Here is an 18892-nt window from a genome sequence, read left to right as displayed (position 1 = left end):
GGGCTCGTGGTCTTGGAGAGGTGATGTGCTAGCTCACTTCACCCTGTCGGTTGGGACCTGTGACGGAGAAACACACCATGGCAGAAATGTATGTTGGAGGAAGCCTATTTACCCCACAGCATCCAGGAATTAGAAAGAGCAAGAGCTAAAAGGAGCCTAGTTCACAGCATCTCCCAATGGCCACACTGCCTCCATCTACCAAAATATCCATGACCCACCAATGACACTGCAGGCTACCAGCCAAGCCCTCAACACACCGTCCTTTGAGGGCTCTTTAGGATCCAAACCATGGCAACCAGAAGGCATGACTTGAGACTCAGTCAATGCATTTTCTTACTTACTCTGTTTACAGGACGCTTAGATCTGAGAACAGAAATACATGGACAAATTTCCCTGTTTCTCCAGGCTATTGGTCTTCCTGTCTGTAGCTGATTAATATGTGGGCTTGTATTTAACATTAATTTTATTAATACATAAATACATAGTTGTATTTAACCTTGATATGTTTGGGTACTAGATTTATCCCTACAGAATTTCAAACAGAAAGTGATGGCCGACAGAATGACACAAAGTTATATCCTCATGGTTTAATTGCTACAGGCTTCTTTTGTTCATCTTGTCTTTTTTAGTCCCACTTACAGAATGCTTTCTTTGTGCCTGTAGTAATAGTTTGTTGATAACAGGAAGATATACAAGGGAGGAAGCATTAAGCCAGGCTGCAAGGAACTTTAGCTGGGAGAGACAGAAGCAAACAATACTGTGATTTCTGGAAAGTACATATGAGATGTCACAAAATCACAAGACCATAACATCTCTCTGCTATGGGTGCCAGGAAGGGCTTTGCACATAAACCCAGCCCTTTGGATGCTCTACATTTGTAACTAACCTGTAAAGAGTTGGGGCCAGAGGCTAAGTGCTGCTTAGTAAAATCCCCAGGTTTGATTTTAGGCAGCTCCCAACCACCTGTATCTTACCATCCAGAGGATGCCAAATTTCTGGTTTCAACTGGCATCAACACATGCCTATATATGTACTCCCACATCTAAACATAATAGAATATCTTTTTCAAGTCTTGTAAAGAAGGAAAGAAGAAAAGCAGGGGAAAGATACATTGCGCTACTGGGCTCATAAAGGAAAAACAGTTACTGTGTCAAAGAACTTGGAAACAATTTCAGCCCGGTATGGCAGTGATCCATCTCTCCAGCTGAGGCAGGATGGAGCACTCCAGCCTAGGCTGTCTCAGAACACAAAGCAACAGTAAGGTTGCATTTAATAGTTTCCTTGTCCCTGAGTTCCTCCCGCCCTTACAAAGGTGAGAGAAAATTTTCCAATAATGCATGAAAGCCGCTTTTAGGAACAGCCCTGAGTTCCTCAGAAACCCAGCAGGAGTGTGTAGCCACAGAAAGAACAGTATACCTATACCAAAAAAGCGCTAACTCCGTGTCCCGCTCTTCCTCCCTCAGGTTTTTTCCCAAGACGGGTCTGGAACTTAACGGGGTTCCCATGAGCCCTGCGATTGCTTCCGGTCAGCAATGAAAGGGTTATCGGGTAGCCGCAGCCACCACCACGGGATCACCTGCGAGTCGGCCTGTGACTCACTGTCGCACCACTCGGACCACAAGCCCTACTTGCTGAGCCCCGTGGACCACCACCCAGCGGACCATCCTTACTACACCCAGCGGAATTCCTTCCAGGCCGAGTGTGTGGGGCCCTTCAGCGACCCGCTGGCCAGCAGCACGTTCCCACGCAGGCACTACACCTCGCAACAGGAGCTGAAGGACGAGAGTGCCCTGGTGCCACGCACACTGGCCACCAAGGCCAATCGCATCCCAGCCAACCTGTTAGATCAATTTGAAAGGCAGCTGCCCCTCAGCCGGGATGGCTACCACACGCTCCAGTACAAGCGCACCGCTGTGGAGCATCGCAGCGATAGCCCAGGCCGCATCCGCCACCTGGTCCACTCGGTCCAGAAGCTCTTCACCAAGTCGCATTCCCTGGAGGGGCCGTCCAAAGGGAGCGTCAATGGGGGCAAAGCCAGCCCCGACGAGTCGCAAACTGTGAGATATGGCAAGCGTAGCAAGAGCAAGGAGAGACGATCAGAGTCCAAGGCCAGATCCAATGCCTCCAACGCTTCTCCAACCTCTCCCAGCTGGTGGAGCTCAGATGACAACCTAGATGGGGACATGTGCCTCTACCACACGCCCTCGGGTGTGATGACCATGGGCAGGTGCCCCGACCGCTCCGCTTCGCAGTACTTCATGGAAGCCTACAACACCATCAGCGAGCAGGCCGTGAAGGCCTCCCGGAGTAACAATGATGTCAAGTGCTCCTGTACTAACCTGCCGGTAGTCAGTCTGGATGCCCCACTTCTGAAGAAGAGTGCCTGGTCCTCCACTCTCACCGTGAGCAGAGCCCGAGAGGTTTACCAGAAAGCCTCGGTGAATATGGACCAGGCCATGGTGAAGTCTGAAGCTTGTCAACAGGAACGGTCCTGCCAGTACCTACAGGTACTATCAATGTTAAATTGCTCCTGCCTCGGTTATGTGGTCTTTGCGCCTTTGTTCTAGTCTTGGCTATATTCTGAACTGTCTGCATGAACTCGATCAAAATATTTATCATTTCAGTATTGGGTTAATGGCAGCTATCTGGAAAATTCCAGGAAGTACATTCTACCCGCTTCGCCAGGTTCCTTAAGATATTAAGTAGTGTGCACACATCTTCCTCTTTGCCGTGATTATCCCAAGCCCGCCCCACTTCTTAGCCACAGAAAGCCAGGATGATGCTCTGCAGAGGTCGAGGCAGGAGGAGGCAGTTTGAGGACCTGATAAGCACAGCTGTAGAAGCCCAGGACAACAGGGGAGAGGTGACATCAGTGCAGTAAAATACAATTAGTGTCAGCCTGTAAATCCCACACACAGCCGCCAAGGCAGGCCAGCTCTTCCCTTTCCTCTCTGCTCCGCTTTCCCTTCTGCCTCCAGTTTACTTAAACGAGATTCACCTGGATAAAAATATCAGTGCAGGCGGGTGGAGTTTTCTTCCCTCTGTCCTCCCTCCAGTGGTGCTTTTTCTGAGACACAGGGCTCCACATAACGACCCTCATGCCCCCCTTTCAGGGCATCTGTGTTGCTTCCTTCCCTGCTCTCCTTGTCCTTCCGGTTTTACTCAGCCTTAAAAGCACCATGCCATTGCTGTCTCCTTTCTCTCCTTCCAAAGAAATACAAGGAAAAGTTCTTCCAGTGAGAAGGTGGTCGTTTTCCCCTCATTAAACTCTTTCTGCTAAATACAACCTTTTTGAGAGCATCTATCCTGAGCCTGGAGAATATTCTAGGCTGGCAGTCCTGAGCAAGGACAGAGCCCATGCCCAAACTTTAGAAGAAGCTACCACGTTAGTATTAGAGATGTTAGTATTTCCCACTGAAGATGGGATTGCCTAGTTTACTGTCTGGTTGTTCTGTGTAAAAATAAACTATCAAAAGAAACTAGAGAAATGTCTCAGCGGTTAAGAGCATTGACTGCTCTTGGAAAGGACCTTGTGGATTCCCCGCGCCTACACAGTGGTTTGCTGCCATCTGTAATTCCAGTTTTAGAAGGTCTGACACCCTCTTCTGGCCACTGCAGGCCCCAAGCACACACATGGTGCACAGACATAGATACAGGCAAAGAACTGTTAATAATTTTCAAGCTGAAAGGATCGTGTGACGTATTTAGCATAGAAAAACAGTGAACTCAAATAAAGGTTTAAGGGTTCATTACACTGTTGCATGTGGCAGAAATGGGACAGGAACCCAAGTCGCTTCCCAAAATGGCCATTATAAGGGCTGCAAGCCAAGGATGTAGAAATTACTCAAGCTCATAAATTAAAAAGAAAAACATTCCTTTTTCATTATACATACCTAACCAAGTTCCCACTCTCTCCCCTCCTCCCATTCCCTCCACATACCCTCCCATCCCACCCCATCCAGTCCTCAGAGAGGGGAAGGCACATTGCTTTGTGAAAGGTTCAAGGCCCTCCCTATTATATCAAGGCTGAGCAAGGTATCCATCAAAGAGAATAGGTTTCCTAAAAGCCAGTACATGCAGTAGGGATAAATCCTGGTGCCACTGCCAGTGGCCCCTCAGTCTGCCCCTGCAATGCAACTGTCAGCCACATTCAGAGGGACTAGTTTGGTCCTATGCTTGTTTCTTCCCAGTCTGGCTGGAGTTGGTGAGCTCCCATGAGCTCAGGTAGACTGTTGCAGTGGGTGAACCCATCATGATCTTGACTTCTTTGCTCATATTCTCACTCTTCAACTGGACTTTGGGGGCTCAGTCCAGTAAGCACATAAATTTTATCCAGCATTGAAAATGAAGTACTCTGATTTAAAAAAAAAAAAAGTCTTGAAAAAAGGTTGAGTCAGGAGGTATGGGTGCCCTAGAAATCGGCATGTTTCCTATGAAAAGGCTCTGACGCTAATGACAGTTCTGTCTGTGCTATTGTAAGTCACGGAAGGAGATGAGAAAGGTAAGAAATAGACTTAAGAAGGCTGCTGTCCAGAGATCCAGTTGTTAGTAATAGAATTCTCACATGTGCTTGTACAATAGTTTATGCTCTTCCTCCCTGAAATTCATTTTTCTTTCTTTCTTACGCCTATGTAAAGTGAAAGTCTCCAAAGTGGTAAAGTGTACCATGGTTGGAAGATGGGTATCAACTGCTGAGCCACTGTGGAGCAGACGCTGTGGTGAGCGGGTTCCGTCTTCGAGAGGGAACCACCAACAGAAGAAGAAACTGAGGCTTTGAAATAGGGAGAGACTTTGACCTGGAGGCTGTAGGTCTGAAACGTGGGCTTATTCCTACGTCAGGCCAAAGCTAAGGAGGAAAGTGAGGAAGGAGAGTTTTCAAAATAATAATTGTGAATGTTCTGCAGTAACATCAGAACGAAAAGTTTAAAATCACAGTGAGGAATTTGATAGAGTGCTATCAGCAGACCTCACCTTTCAGTGATGAGAAACCTCTACCTTCACATTGGTTACCACCTTTAGGCTAGTAATAATATAGTCAAGAAACAATAGTTATAATAAATCTCATATGCACCTCCCTCTAACCCATCCTTACCTTGCACCTGGAACAATGGAACTTTTTTATTATTATTTTTAACTTGAAACTGTTTAAATTTAATATTTTTTCATGCCTTGGACAAGATTTAATCCTGAAACATGTTTGTTTATCCTTTTGAACATACACTGAAATCTGCATTGATACATTTGTTGCATTCCTATTCTGTACAAGGCCTTCAAGCTGAAAACATAATGTTGATCTGTGTTTCCATGTTAGTAAAGAAGCCACATGGAGAACTGCAGCCTCTTCCGGCCCCAGCTGAGGCTGGGATGTTCTTACACGGGAGGGAAGAACTGATATCCCCGAGGAGAGGGGGAGTAGGAGGTGCCTCCTGAGACCCGAGTTCCCACAATTCTCTTGCTTCTAGAAGGAGGGAGAAAGAATCAGGCATCCTGTGGATCCTCTTCTCAGAAAATAGGCTTCACCAGCTCCCATCAGCTCTTGTGGGATAATTTCATGGATAAGCTCTTCCTAGAAACAAATTTGGAGAAAGAAAAAGAGTTGTTTTGTTTTGTCTTCTAGTCATGATACAGTAGGAGGTGACATAAAACCAGAGTTACCCTCATTCTTAACATCACCATCGCCAGTCTAGTGAGCAACCAAGAACACTGGGCTCTCTTCCCAATTTGCCACTAACTGGTGCCATTGCTGGAGCCATCCTTCAGATTCTGGAGCCTCTCTCATCTACTAGGAAACAGGCACTTGGTTCTCAGAGGCTGCAGTCTCTCTACTCATTTTTAAATTCATAAATTGAGTATTTCAGTCTCCTAATTAGAGCAATTTCCAAGAGTTGGAAGGCCTCTGTCTCTCGATTCATAAATGCTTGCCTAAAGCAGATGCTTCTCAAATGTTATTTAATTTGTTCTTTGAAACTTTAAAGGCATTTCACAGAGAAAAAATAGACTTAGAAAACTATGTTGAATAACTTGACCAAGGGCACACAGCAATATGGTGAGCCAGAACTGATTCTTTTCCCTGTGAAGTCTGAATTCTTTCTGTTCACCAGGCCCAATTCCCTCATATCTTTTATGGGTTAGAAACCAAGAAAATCTCACTCCATACTCAAAGCAACTTTGAAAAATACTATATTTGCTTTAACTATTTTCAGAACTTTTTCTCATATAAAAATGGGTTTCCATTATGATAGTTTCATCCATTTGCCTAACAAACTTCGATCACATTCTACCTCTGCTTCCCTCCCTCCCCCCTCCTTCTTCCTTTGCTTCCCTCCTCTCCCCCCTCCTTCATCCTCTGCTTCCCTCCTCTCCCCTCCTTCTTCCTCTGCTTCCCTCCTTTCCCCTTCTTCTTCCTCTGCTCCCCTCCTCTCCCCTTCTTCTTCCTCTGCTTCCCTCCTTTCCCCTTCTTCCTCTGCTTCCCTCCTCTCCCCTCCTTCTTCCTCTGCTTCCCTCCTCCCTCCTTCTTCCTCTGCTCCCCTCCTTCCCCCTCCTTCATCCTCTGCTTCCCTCCTCTCCCCTCCTTCCTCTACTCCCCTCCTCTCTCCCTCTTTCTTCCTCTGCGCCCCTCCTCCCCCCTCCTTCATCCTCTGCTTCCCTCCTCCCCCCTCCTTCCTCTACTCCCCTCCTCTCCCCCTCCTTTTTCCTCTGCTTTCCTCCTCTCCCCCTCCTTCATCCTCTGCTTCCCCTCCCACCTTCTTCCTTCTTTGCCTTAATTTATAGACAAAACTAAGGCACAAAGAATTCAGAGTAGACAGGACAGCCAACAGCTGACCCCAGGTCTGTCTAGTTCTGTAACGTTTCAGGTGTAAATGTGTGTTTTATTGTATGCCTTAGTCTGCATCAAATTCATGTGTGCCTTCCACCTGCAATGTGTCCATGTCATACAATAATATAAACGGGAAACTAGGCTGCCAGTGGAAAGAAAAGCAAAATCCCTAATTTTATTTCAAACTAAATTAGTATTCACTAATTAATATTAATTCATGAATTAATTCACAAGTTAATGTTAATCAATAAGTATTCGCTAAATAACAGAACTGAAATACCTTCTAGAAGTCTTTGGAGAGTTTCACTTAGTGCGAACTTAACGCAGCTCCTTGCCAGGACTGTGTAAGAGGTGAGGGGTCTGTGTGTGTCTGGCTGGTGGCTGTCAAGGATTCACTTGTAGTCTCTGTACATTCCAATCAATACACTCAATTCCAATCAATCAATACACTCAATTCCAATCAATCAGTACACTCAATGAGTGTTGTGTGCTCACTCACAAGCTGTTTTAGTTAATTAAAAAAAAAGCTCCCCCTTTCCCCAATATTGTTATTTTTAAATGTCAAGAATCAGATGTCTGCTGTGGAGAGCTATTGTACCGCTGCCAGTGACTGCCTGCATCAGGGTTTGGAGCAGGAGCATGGATTGGAAGACATTAAAACTGTTTAATTCTCAGCTGAGATGTGGTTGGCTTTTGTACATTTGGAATAGGGCATTGATGGCACATCTCAGGGTAAGTGCTAATAGTGAAGGGAACAGAATAGGCTGGGAGGAGGGTTGTTTTCTTTTTCCTTTCCTTTTCTTTTTTTAAGTAGAATTCTTGGTTGTGTTTATGCCTCTTTATATAAATGTTCTGTGTCGAGTGAGTGGCATGTTAAGCCATTCAGAAGAGAAAGATTTTTAGATATCCAACTGTTCACCTAAGAAGAAGGGGAAAAAAATCCCTTTGAATCGTGTATTCAGCTTTCGTCCTTCATCCAGCAGCAGAAACAGGAAAGGGGAAGGGAACCCTCTCGTCTCCCGTGAAGTAGAGAGACACACAGAGGGAGCGAGAGAGCACAGACAGGGACTGAGGAAGCCAGCGCTCTCAGAGATGAAGCTATAGGCAACAAGATGATCGACCTGTTTAAGGCTGAGTGGGTTTCTTCCGTCTGTGTGCAAGTTTCCAGGAATGGAAGGACTGGCCAGGTTTGGGTATAAGTCACTCTTTATTACTCTGTGTTTGATGGATGTGAGTAGTTGGTTTGGAAGAGATTTTTGCAAAAAGGGGGGCAGTGTACGATAGTTTGGTTGTTCTGTTATTCTCTTTCGTCTCTATAAACAATGTCTCGTGTGTCAGAGAGGGCTCACAAGCTAATGTATGTACTGATGGCAAAAATCAGGTGAAGACATCAGATGCCTACAAGTCACTGTGCGCAGAGGCTCCCTAAAATCCTCTTTCTCATGGTCCTGAAGTGCATGTTACGGAGCTGGTGATGCTGAATGCCCAGGGATTCGAATGCCATCGATCGTTTTTCTGAACAAGAATTCTCAGCACTTACTGGTCCATTTAAGAATTTAGATTTCTGGATGATGGGGTTTTGTTTGTTTTTGGAGTGGTTTTTGGTTTTTGTCTTGTCTGTTGTTTGCATGAGATATATCACAGAGATCTTTAAGGAAGTGTTCCCAGCAAATGTGAGCTCGGGCTTTATTTTAAAGTGCAGGTACACTTATTTTTCAAATCAATCTCAAGACTGTTGCCGTCTTTGTCCAGTAGGAGGTTTTTTAATTTTGGCTTTGGTTTTTTAGGCTTTTTTTTTAGGTTCTTTTGGCTGAGTTTTTTTTTTCTTTTCTTTCCTCCTGTCTTAAAACAATTTAAATTATACTAATTCAGTTTTAACTATTTCATATGAATTTTATAAAACTGCCAATTCTGCTAATGACTTTGCTAACTGAAATATTGCCTGTCTTGTCTAAAAGCCTTATCAACTACATTAATTAATAGTTTTCTTTATTTTTAATTGGTATTGCCAAGGACCTTGAATACATTTTATATGTGTCTCATACATCCTCTGTATCTTTCATCTTAGTAGAGATGCCTCTCCCACTGGGAGACAAGGTGAGGCAACTCCTGTCCGATGCTAACTTTGAATGTGGGGGCCCTGACCACCCACAGAACCCCGGGAATTCTGCCGCCCTCTGTCCTCTGCCCTGTTTCTCGGCAGTTCTCTCACTAAGGCCTCTATCTGACTAATAAGAAGAGGAAAACAATCGGCAAGACACCCTGAGAAATCAGGAGCCCAGGCACGAGGAGAGAGGATCACAAGTTGCTCTTACAGGAAACTTCGTGATTCTTGGTCTGCAGCTCAGTGCTCTGAGACCACTGTTAGCTGCTTGAAAGCCCCTGGTGAGCCCCAGCCAGAGGTTTCTGCTTACATTTGCTTATCTCACCGAATTGCAACCTACTAATTAAAGAGGCAACATTGATTCGGAGAGTGTCAAAGAGAAAAATCCAGCCGGGGGTCACTCGGTGGCCATGGACTTGATTTCTCTTTTTCTTCTCTCTCTTGGGAATCACTTAGTGGGTTACAATCAAAGGTGAGAAGTCAAGGTCCACCATGTCTTTTGGGAATTCAACTTTAATTCCAGCACATTTGAGATCATGGCATTATGGAACTTAACAGTGATTGTGACTGGCAGAATATATCAGTTTCTTGATCTAGGTGTGTGTGTGTGTGTGTGTGTGTGTGTGTGTGTGTGTGTGTTGGGCTAGTCAGAAAAGGATCTATGTAGCACTGCCATACTGGCTTTGGTTTGCAATTAGTTTATGTTTTTCTCCAATTTTTGGCTCAGTGTCTTTTAGTTGATCATTGTGAGTTAAAGTTAAGTGAGATCAATCTTTCAATTAATTAAGCTCAGTATCATTTTTCTCATTTTGGAAAAATGTGTGTTGCTAGGGTCCGGGACCACAGAGCTCAGGCAGGGTTGACTCATGTGAAAATACCATCTTATGTGGGTCTACGACACAGAAATCTCCAATTTCATATGTTTCGAAACCACAAATACCACCTAAGGGTTTTATGTCCTTAGCCAGGGACGTCTGGTGGAGGGAAAGAGAAATCTGTGTTTTCAGGTAAAACTTGTTACTGTCAACAGTTTGCATTGGGTTATGTGACTTTGCTGTAACATGTATTATTCATCTGAAAAGTTAAACCCAGAGTTTGATTCAGAGGGAAGAAAGCACCTACACCTTTGCTGATAGGACTCACTGCCCTGTTTCCCAAGACCGTCTTTCCTGGCCCCCACCAGCAGGTCAGCAGCAGCCATAGGGCTGACATCATAACACAGAGGGCCATTGTATTCTTCTGCGTATGTAAGTGTTCGTTTCTGTTCTTAGACTAAAGTCACAGTAGGGAAGTGCTTTCTTTTCTTTCAGTGAAGGATTCCCAGTTGGAATGATTTCAAGTTAGCTGATCCTCCAGCCTCTGAGCCCTCTCTGTTTGTAACTAAAAGATGATGGCATAGAAGCTATTTGATTACTGTTAAAATGATCAAAATACGTAAAGGAGAGAGCCGTGTGCAGGAAAGCATCCTATATCCCTTGTGTTTCCTGGGACCAGTTCCTCATTTTTAATTCTTCTGGAGATGACCCACGTGGGCAGGGAAGACCTCTTTTGATGCTCTGACCCTATGAATGTAAGAAAAGGCAGAGTGTGCCTTTAAAACTGCTTTTCTCCATTTGCTGAGTCTAACGCTGTGCCGTACTGTGTGTGTCTGAGCCACACACTGAAGTTTCTAGGTAAGCTCCTGATACTAGGACACTGTTCCTGATCACTCAAGAGTGTCTCATCATTGTCCTCGGGGAGTTAGGAAAGCGGAGCTCACTCTTGGGAAACGTCTTGAGTGTTACTGTGTACAGAGGTGTGTGGATCGACCCCCACCTCCTCCTCAGCACCTGGGCACCCCACACTCTGCATAACACATCCGTGCTTTCCATGTCTTTGATCTCCGATGGAATGAGATCCCTCTTAAATGGGGCACTTCGTGAAAGCCATGGAAGAATAGTTACGTAGTAGGGAACACCCCCTCTTTTATTTTTCAGCGATCCAAGTTAAAAAAGAAATCATTACTTTCCCAGTCTCATTTCAGATCATTAATGTAGGCATGTCCTGACTCCCTGGTGTGACAAGGCTGGTGTCAGTCCTTTCATTCAAAGCCATACTCAACAACCATGAAAGAACATGTCTTCTGCTCCATGTAGACTTTGAAATCCCACAATTTAATATACACCGTCGGGATTGTCCGATACCCTGATTTAACCATCTAGGGACTTAAGATCTTATTTTCGTTTCCTTCTAAATTATCGTCTTCTGAATGAGAGATACTCCTCTCTGGACCGTCATCTTCTCACCGGCCTCATTCACAGTCTCTTCCCGATAGTCTGGACTCTATTGCTTCCTGATAGTTTATGTAGTGACCATCTTATAAAAGAACCTTCTGGAATTAACTGCTTACTCTCTTCAAATGACAAAAGGAAGAACCTTGACAAGATCTGTCGTCTCAGAAGAGCCCTCCACTGACAGTCTTTCCGCCTGACGACCGGTGTTCTTTATTTCCCACTGTCCCACACATTCCACTAAAGCCTAGAGGCTCTTTTCAGACTCCTGCGGATACTCTCTCTCTCCATCCTTTGGAGGCAGTGAGGTCAAAGAGGCGAAGAGAGTGATGTCAGAGTTACATGTGATACATGTTTGTGCTTTAAAAGGTTCATAGGAGGCAAAGATACTTGTCAGCTCAATAATTATCTACAGTTCATGACTCTGTAGTCACAAAGTGCATGTTGTATTTTTATTTTATTTATTATTTGTGTTTGGGGGCTGTGTGTGAATGCAAGTTCACATGCACACATGCGGGTGGAGATCAGAGGACAACTTCCAGGTATGTGTCCTCTCCTGGAACCCATGGGAGTTTCAGGGCTTGAACTCAGACTGTCAGTTTACACAGCAAGTGCCTTTATTGGTTGAGCCATCTCGCCAGCCCCATGTTAGTATTTTTAACTCTTTTCTTTCCCCCACCCACCCCCCAAAATGGCTCTATTTCTGTTGTTACAGACTGATTCTTTCTGTGTCCCAATGGCTTTACTAGGGCTGGACGATGATCCAGAAGAAGACAAACAGAGCAGAACAGACCCACTTTTGGATTTGTGATCTTTAGGTCCAACTCTTTTTTTGTTTGTTTTGTTTTGTTTTGCTTTGCTTTGCTTTGTTTTTCGAGACAGGGTTTCTCTGTGGCTTTGGAGCCTGTCCTGGAACTAGCTCTTGTAGACCAGGCTGGTCTCGAACTCACAGAGATTGACCTGCCTCTGCCTCCCTAGTGCTGAGATTAAAAGCTTGCGCCACCATCGTCTGGCTAGGTCCAATTCTTAAAAGTGCAGGGTCTGGATTCTGAAGATCGCGTGCTTCTGCCTGGCATCTTCCACATCATGGCCGTCAGACTCTTTCACCTCACCTCGTCAGGATAAAAACCATCTGTAGTTTCAAAGGGCTAGGTGATGTAACACATATACATATGGCATATATAAATTATACACACATATAATAATATAGAGGATAATACGTTTGGGAAAATGAGAGCAGATATATTAAATCAGAAAAACAAAAGGCTAAAATGGATCTCTTGATCATTGCATCCGAAATGAGAGAGTAGGTGACTGAGAAAAAGATCTGCCTGTACGGCTGGAAAACACTACCTGATGCAAGGCAAGATGGTATCTACATGGGTACAAGTAAACACAACTATTTATTGAATCATTTTAATAGTCATATACCATTGAATATCCCTCTATCATTGCAGTTTAGAGATAGCTCCTTTCTGTAACATTATGTGCACTGAAGGAGTCTGTTAAGTGAGGACTTCTTGCATCAACCCAAGAAATTCTGATGGCACACATCTGGAGTGATTCCAATAGAATCTATCCAAGAAGCTCAAGGAACTCAATTCCAGGAAACAGGAGGCTTAGTGTCTCATGTGCTTTCCTGTAGGGGGCAGTAGAGTCTAACTGATGGAAACGGGCTTCCCATGCTCATCCAAGCCTTGATCCTATCACTGGCTTCCTACATCACTGGCTGCCCTCTACCTGATGCTTACATTTCTTAATCTGTAGAATGGGCATGAAGATACGACTGTTTCAGGAGCTAGGGAAGAAAGTTGAGGACTTAGGAAATGGGTTGAAATAACAGTGTGGAAGGTTTCCAGAGTGCATGTCCACCATGACATGCTCTGAATCATCTCTTTGTTTCATGTATCATAACACAACACTTTTTCTTTTTTATTTTGCTCACATAGGCATGTCTGATTCCATGGACAAGGAAAACCTCCTCCTTACCCAACCCCCATTTCCTCCTACCCCCATATAAGATGTCTATCTTTTGTTTTGTTTTTTGGTTTTTTGTTTTGTTTTGTTTTAGAGACAGGGTTTCTCTGTGTAGCTTTGGAGCCTATCCTGGCACTTGCTCTGCAGACAAGGCTAGTCTAGAACTCACAGAGATCCACCTGCCTCTGCCTCCCAAGTGCTGGCGTTAAAGGCGTGCGAAACCACCGCCCAGCTGATAATGGTATATCTTAATCACAGTGAGGAAACTTCCTTTACCAGGTGCCAACTAAACACATAAAGTTTGTCACTGTAAGTAAGAGGTCTCCGATGGGCCAGGTCAGAGGTCATCTCAGCCTCAGTGGAGCTGCTTTTCACACGGCTTGAGAGATCACAGTTCCAGCCTGTTCAAGCGTTTGTTCGCAGAAGCGACAGTTTTAGTCTGCCAACCCCCCACTGCCTTCTTCCAGGTTCCTTGCTAAGTCAGCAGGATGAGTTTCACAAACAGGAACAACTGTGGGAGGTGTCCGCAAGGTAACTCAGCCCACCCTTCCATCTTGTCCTTTATGAGCTTTGCCACTTCCCTGGGAGTGTCTCCTTCATCGCAGCCAGACAGGGATGAGCTTCACAGTTGAAGGGTGGCGGCAACAGGTCTTAGGCCATTGTCCTTTATTGCTCCTGCCCAAGGTCCTTGGCTAACCTTCTCATTCTCTGAAGCCCGGTACACCGTTCATTCAAGGCTGTAGAATTCCAAGGAATAAACACCTGGTGAAGGCAGGTCCCTCTCTGGACCTCCTCCTCCTCCACAGAACCAGCAGCCCAGGCTTTCTTGCAGCCATCTGTCTCCTGGCAGTCAGCCCCAGGTCGTCCCTCCACACCTGCTTCCTATGACCACTTCCTGCTTCCTACAGACAGTGAGAGCAGAGCCCGTGGATGCACAGAGGATTTCATGGAATTGTTTCCTGGCGGTAGAAGATCTTGCCATTTTGTGTTGTTATTGTAAGTGGAGATAAAGATTGTTCTCTGGTCTCAGCGGGACGCTGTTAGGTCACGGGGACCTGCAGTCTGTTCTTAGAGATCCACCTGCCTGCTGTGTGTTCCATGCGCATCCATCTAGCTGGCAGCTCATGCATCAAGGACTGGCTATGGAGAAAAGCGTTCCCCTTTCGTAGTCCTTTAAGGGTTTCGAATTACTCCTAATACTTGAAGAATTCGCTGGGTTTTTCATTCTCCCCTCTCCTCTTCTCTCCTTAACTACAAGTTTAGCTGTAACTCGGGGTGTGAGGAAAAGTAACTGTCATTTGTTTGCAAATGACACTTGAGCTTTCTGCAGACGGCTTCCCTGCAGAACTGCTCCCCCATAACACTCCTCCAGCCTTCCAGTTGATTTTAGATAGCTTCCTGTTCTCCCACATCTTGGAAATCTTCCGTAGTGCGCTGAGCAGACACTTTTAGTCAAAAAAATGCCTATAAATAGCTATTTTTTTCCCCTTCGTACTGCCTTCTCTTGGAGGCCTCCACAAAGAAGGTGAAACAAATCCACGCGAAACAAGAGCCCTCTGCGAGGGATGTGTGGTGAGGCTTATGAAAAATCAGATCCACGGGCCAGAAATTGTTGTGTAGGTTGTTCGGCCATGTTTGACTGCCGCGGTCAATGGCACAGAAAGGAAGAAACATTTTATTTTGTGGCAGGTGATCTCATGGACCAAACAAGCCATAAGAAAAATAAAAAATGTCTCCTATGGACTCCAGTGCTTTGAAAATGCATACTTGGACACGCATGCTACTTTTAAAAAAAATAATCCTGAAGTCAACTTTAACTTATTAGATTCAATTTGTAGGCCTGAATAGCCAATCTCTAGGGCTATTCCTGAGTGGGGAATTTGAAACTGATCTCATATCTCCTCCCATCTGCCCTTACTAACAGGTCTTTGACTGGCTGGCCAGCCTAGTATCATGTCTCCTGTGTCCTCACAACCATCACCACCGCCTGGCTTCCCAGCATAGGAATTAGAAAATCCTTGGAAGACTGTACCTGTGTTGAGAGAGACCTGAATATCTTCCTTTGCTAATTTTACTAAAATCAGACCTGACCCATCTCATAGGTGGGGTTAATCCTACTCCCTCCTACTTCTAGCCCCCCTCCCATTCACACCCCTAAGGAAAAGAGAACGGAGCCCAGCAATGTTTCCCTGCTCCTTTGGCTTCATCCTCTCTCACAAATCCCACTTTTTATCTTATTACACAATCTGAGATAGAAGACTTACCCAAAGTCATCCGTTTCCAGGCTGAGTTCTAGAAAGATCCCTCTATCACAGAGAGCAGTGGGCCAGTAGCAACTGCAAAGTCTTCCTTGGCTCCTCCTGTCCCATGGGTGATACGCCTTCCTAGTTATGTGAGCGGAATCCTCCACCCACCTCGGTGATCTAGTGGTCAGGAAATGCCGTCCTGTCCCCAGGTCCTGCGTCTTCCACTCCAGTCAGAAGCTGTCTAATTTGATGGTGAACTGTGACGTTCATGGCATCTTGCTTTTTCATTTATTTTTCATTGATCCAGTTGGTGCTGCCTTTATGATCCTCCATACAGGGCCATGCTGTGGAACGTGGAAATCCTAAAAGTGGCCACATCCTCAAAAGAGTGATCCATGTTCCTCTAGTAACTATCAGCTGCCAGTTGGCTCCTCAGTTAGAGCTAGGGCCTGGAGATGATCTGCCTCGTCTCCACTCACACTGCACACCAGAGCGCACACCCATAACGGAAACACAGATGTGAACAAGATATAACCAACATGTCACCCAGTCCTCCATCTTAATGTGTGTAACCTGATGAGTGTAAGGGTGCTCACGGCTTGCCAACCATCAACACAATTTCAGAGCATCATATATCTCATAAAGGGTTTACAGGACTATTTAGTCATTCTCCATCCCCCCACCACACACACACACACACACACACACACAAACACGGTCCCTCCTCAGTCACCACACCACGGGCACTCACTTGCCTTTCCACTTTCTGTCCCTGTGTTCACCTATTTTGGAAATATTTGTATTTCTGTAACTATAATTAGTCAACGCCTCCACAATCCGCCAACCACTCACACCTTTGCTAAGAACCGTTCTGCTCAGTGCTTCTATGCAATAAACCCTTTCAGATTCCACATATGTTTGAGATCATGGGACATTAGTCTCTCTGGTCCTCTTCCTAGAGAACATGATATTCTCTGGATTTATATGTCTTATCACAGATGACAGGACTTTCTTCTTTCTGTGGCCATTGCATGTCTACCATATTTCCTTCATTGGTTTATATGTTGATGGACATCTTGGCTATTGTGACTATTTCTGTCATAATCTGTGCTTTGAGGATGTCTCTTCAACACAGATTTGTGTGCTGAAAGTTCAGTGGTCTCCTGGTCATGTGCAGAAACAGTACGATGACAGCTCCACTCCTAGTATTTCAGGGAAATCCCATCTTTGCTATGGTGGCTATCCTAATTAAATCCTCACCAAAAATGTAGGGTTCCCTTTCTCCCGATGTGTGCTGACTCTTGTCATGTGTTGCCTCTTCAGTGGCAATAACTATTCCAGCAGGTGTGAGGTGTGACTCCATTTAGTTTTATTTGCATTTGTCTGCTAATTAGTGCTGCTGAACACCTTTTAACACCTTTTGCCATTTTCATGTCTTCTTTTGCAAACGTTGGTCTTTTGTTCATTTTCCAAACAGGATTCTTGGGTCTGTTTTCTCTGGAGTGTTTTTGTTCCTGACAAATTCTGGAAACTAACTACTCATCAGATGGGTGTTTGCAAATACTCTCTGCCATTTTGCTGGCTTGTTGGGGCACTTTTGAATGCTTCTTGCTGTTCGTAGGACTGCTGTTTAGTCAGATGTAATCACATTTCTCTTTTTTTCTTTTGTTATCATTTTTATTATTTTTATATTTTGTTATCACAGATAACAAATATATCACAAAGGTCATTGCAGATCAATGTAAAGACACCATCTCCCCATGTGTTTTCTTCAAGTCATTTCATAATTTTGCAAATAACATTTGGATCTTTAACCCTATTTTGAGCTAACTGTATAGAAAGGTCTGTATGCTTCTATCTGAAGATTCCATCTTCCAAGGCCATCTCTTTAAGCATCTTTCCCTGTCCCCATTCCTAGATCCTCTGTCAAAAACAGCTATGTATGAGTTCTTGGGCTCATTCCTGACCTCCCATTCTAGTATGTTCCAGTGCTGAGTCATTTGATGACCCAGCTTTTACCATACCACAAAGGGTGAGAACACTGAGATTTCACTTCACCCATCCAAAGAAAATTTACAACTGTCTTTTGCACTTCTTCAACCCACTTGTTTTTCGAGAGCATTAACCAAACCTCCATTTTGTGTGCATTTTAAAGTCAGGCAATGTTATACCTCCATCTTTGTCCTTTTTACTCAGTATTTTTTGTGCATTGGGGATTTTTATGGTCCCATGCAAATTTCAGAACTGCTGTATTCCATTTCTTTGAAGAGTACTATTGGTGTTTTGATTGGAGTTGCGTAGGATCTGCAGATTGCTTTAGGCAACAAGAGCATTAAACAATATTTATGTGTCTGATCCATTGAACATCAGATCTTTCTATTAATTTGTGATTTTTTTTCAGTTGCTTTCACCAGTATTCTATAATTCTCAGTGAGGGGATATTTCACCTCTTTGAAGAAATGTAATCCCAAATATTACTTTAGTTATTGTAAGTGGAAATGAGGCTGTTTTGTTCATTACATTTTTAGATAGTTTATTGATCATATGCAGAACCACTGCTCATTCATGTGTGTTGGTTGTTGTTGTTTCCCTGAAACCTTACTAAATTCATCTGTTAGACCTAACAGTTTTTAGTGGAATCTCTAAGGTTCTTTATATAAGCCTATATCCCCTGCAAATAGGGACAATTGAACTTACTTCCTTTCCAATATGGATACCATCATTTCTTTCAGCTAGTTGCTCTGGCTATGAATGGTAATGCTGTGTTGAATAGACGTGATAAAAATGGGCGTCCCTGTCTTGCTCCAGATGTTAAGGAACCACTTCCAGGTGCTCGTGTTCAGTGGAGCGGCTGTGCTTTGTCGTAGAGAGTCTCTGTGGTAGCAATGTGGAGTCCTTTACTTTAATAGACAATTATCATTGTGAAGGGGTGTTGACTTTTGTCTGCTTTTTTTGTCTATTGAAATTATAATAGGGTTTCTGTCTAATTTTGCTAATGGGTAGGGGTACCACAGTCATGGATTTGTATATATGGAAGCATCCTTCCTTGCATGCATGGAAGGAATCACACTTTTTCAAAATGAGCAATCTCTCTGTGTTTTTGCTTTTCATGTGCTAGGATTTTTTAAAGAAATTTTTCATCTGTATTTCTCAATGATGTCAAAGATTTGTAGTTTCATTTATTGATCAGTTAACATGGGGGACCTCATAAGAAGAATTTCAAAACATCCCTTCTCTTCAACTGAAATGATTTGAGAAGAATTAGTTGTTCTTTGTATGTTGAATGTAATTCAACAATGGCACCGTTGGACTCTTACTATTAAAATAATTACTTATGGGAGATTTTCATTCATAATTTATTCAACTTGTAATTGGACTATACAATTTTCTTTCTTTATACTTCAACCTTGGTTGATTATGCCTCCAGGAATTCATCAAATTCTCCTTGGATTATCACATTGTCATACTCAGTTACTTT

The 18892-nt window shown here is 44.1% G+C and overlaps 1 protein-coding gene across 11 annotated transcripts in view; it reads left to right on the top strand.

Annotated features, from left to right (window-relative positions):
- Positions 1-18892, top strand: part of LOC121458699 (disks large-associated protein 1) — a 798580-nt gene that overhangs the window by 480568 nt on the left and 299120 nt on the right. For 6 of the 11 annotated variants that reach the window (XM_041667976.1, XM_041667977.1, XM_041667979.1 and 3 more), the window contains one exon: positions 1464-2507. In XM_041667976.1, the coding sequence (XP_041523910.1) occupies positions 1533-2507 (975 nt within the window). In that variant the 5' untranslated portion in view covers positions 1464-1532. Of the gene's footprint in view, positions 1-1463; positions 2508-7436; positions 7550-7617; positions 8011-18892 lie in introns of those variants that run through there. The other 5 variants (XM_041667980.1, XM_041667985.1, XM_041667984.1 and 2 more) reach the window with 5 other exon arrangements.

This window comes from Microtus oregoni, unplaced genomic scaffold, assembly GCF_018167655.1.
Source record: "Microtus oregoni isolate MIOR12 unplaced genomic scaffold, Mior012 000018F_ref0000195, whole genome shotgun sequence".
Taxonomy (NCBI): Eukaryota; Metazoa; Chordata; class Mammalia; order Rodentia; family Cricetidae; genus Microtus; species Microtus oregoni.
Note: the sequence above shows the minus strand (reverse complement) of the source record. Positions and strands in the feature narration are given on the sequence as shown.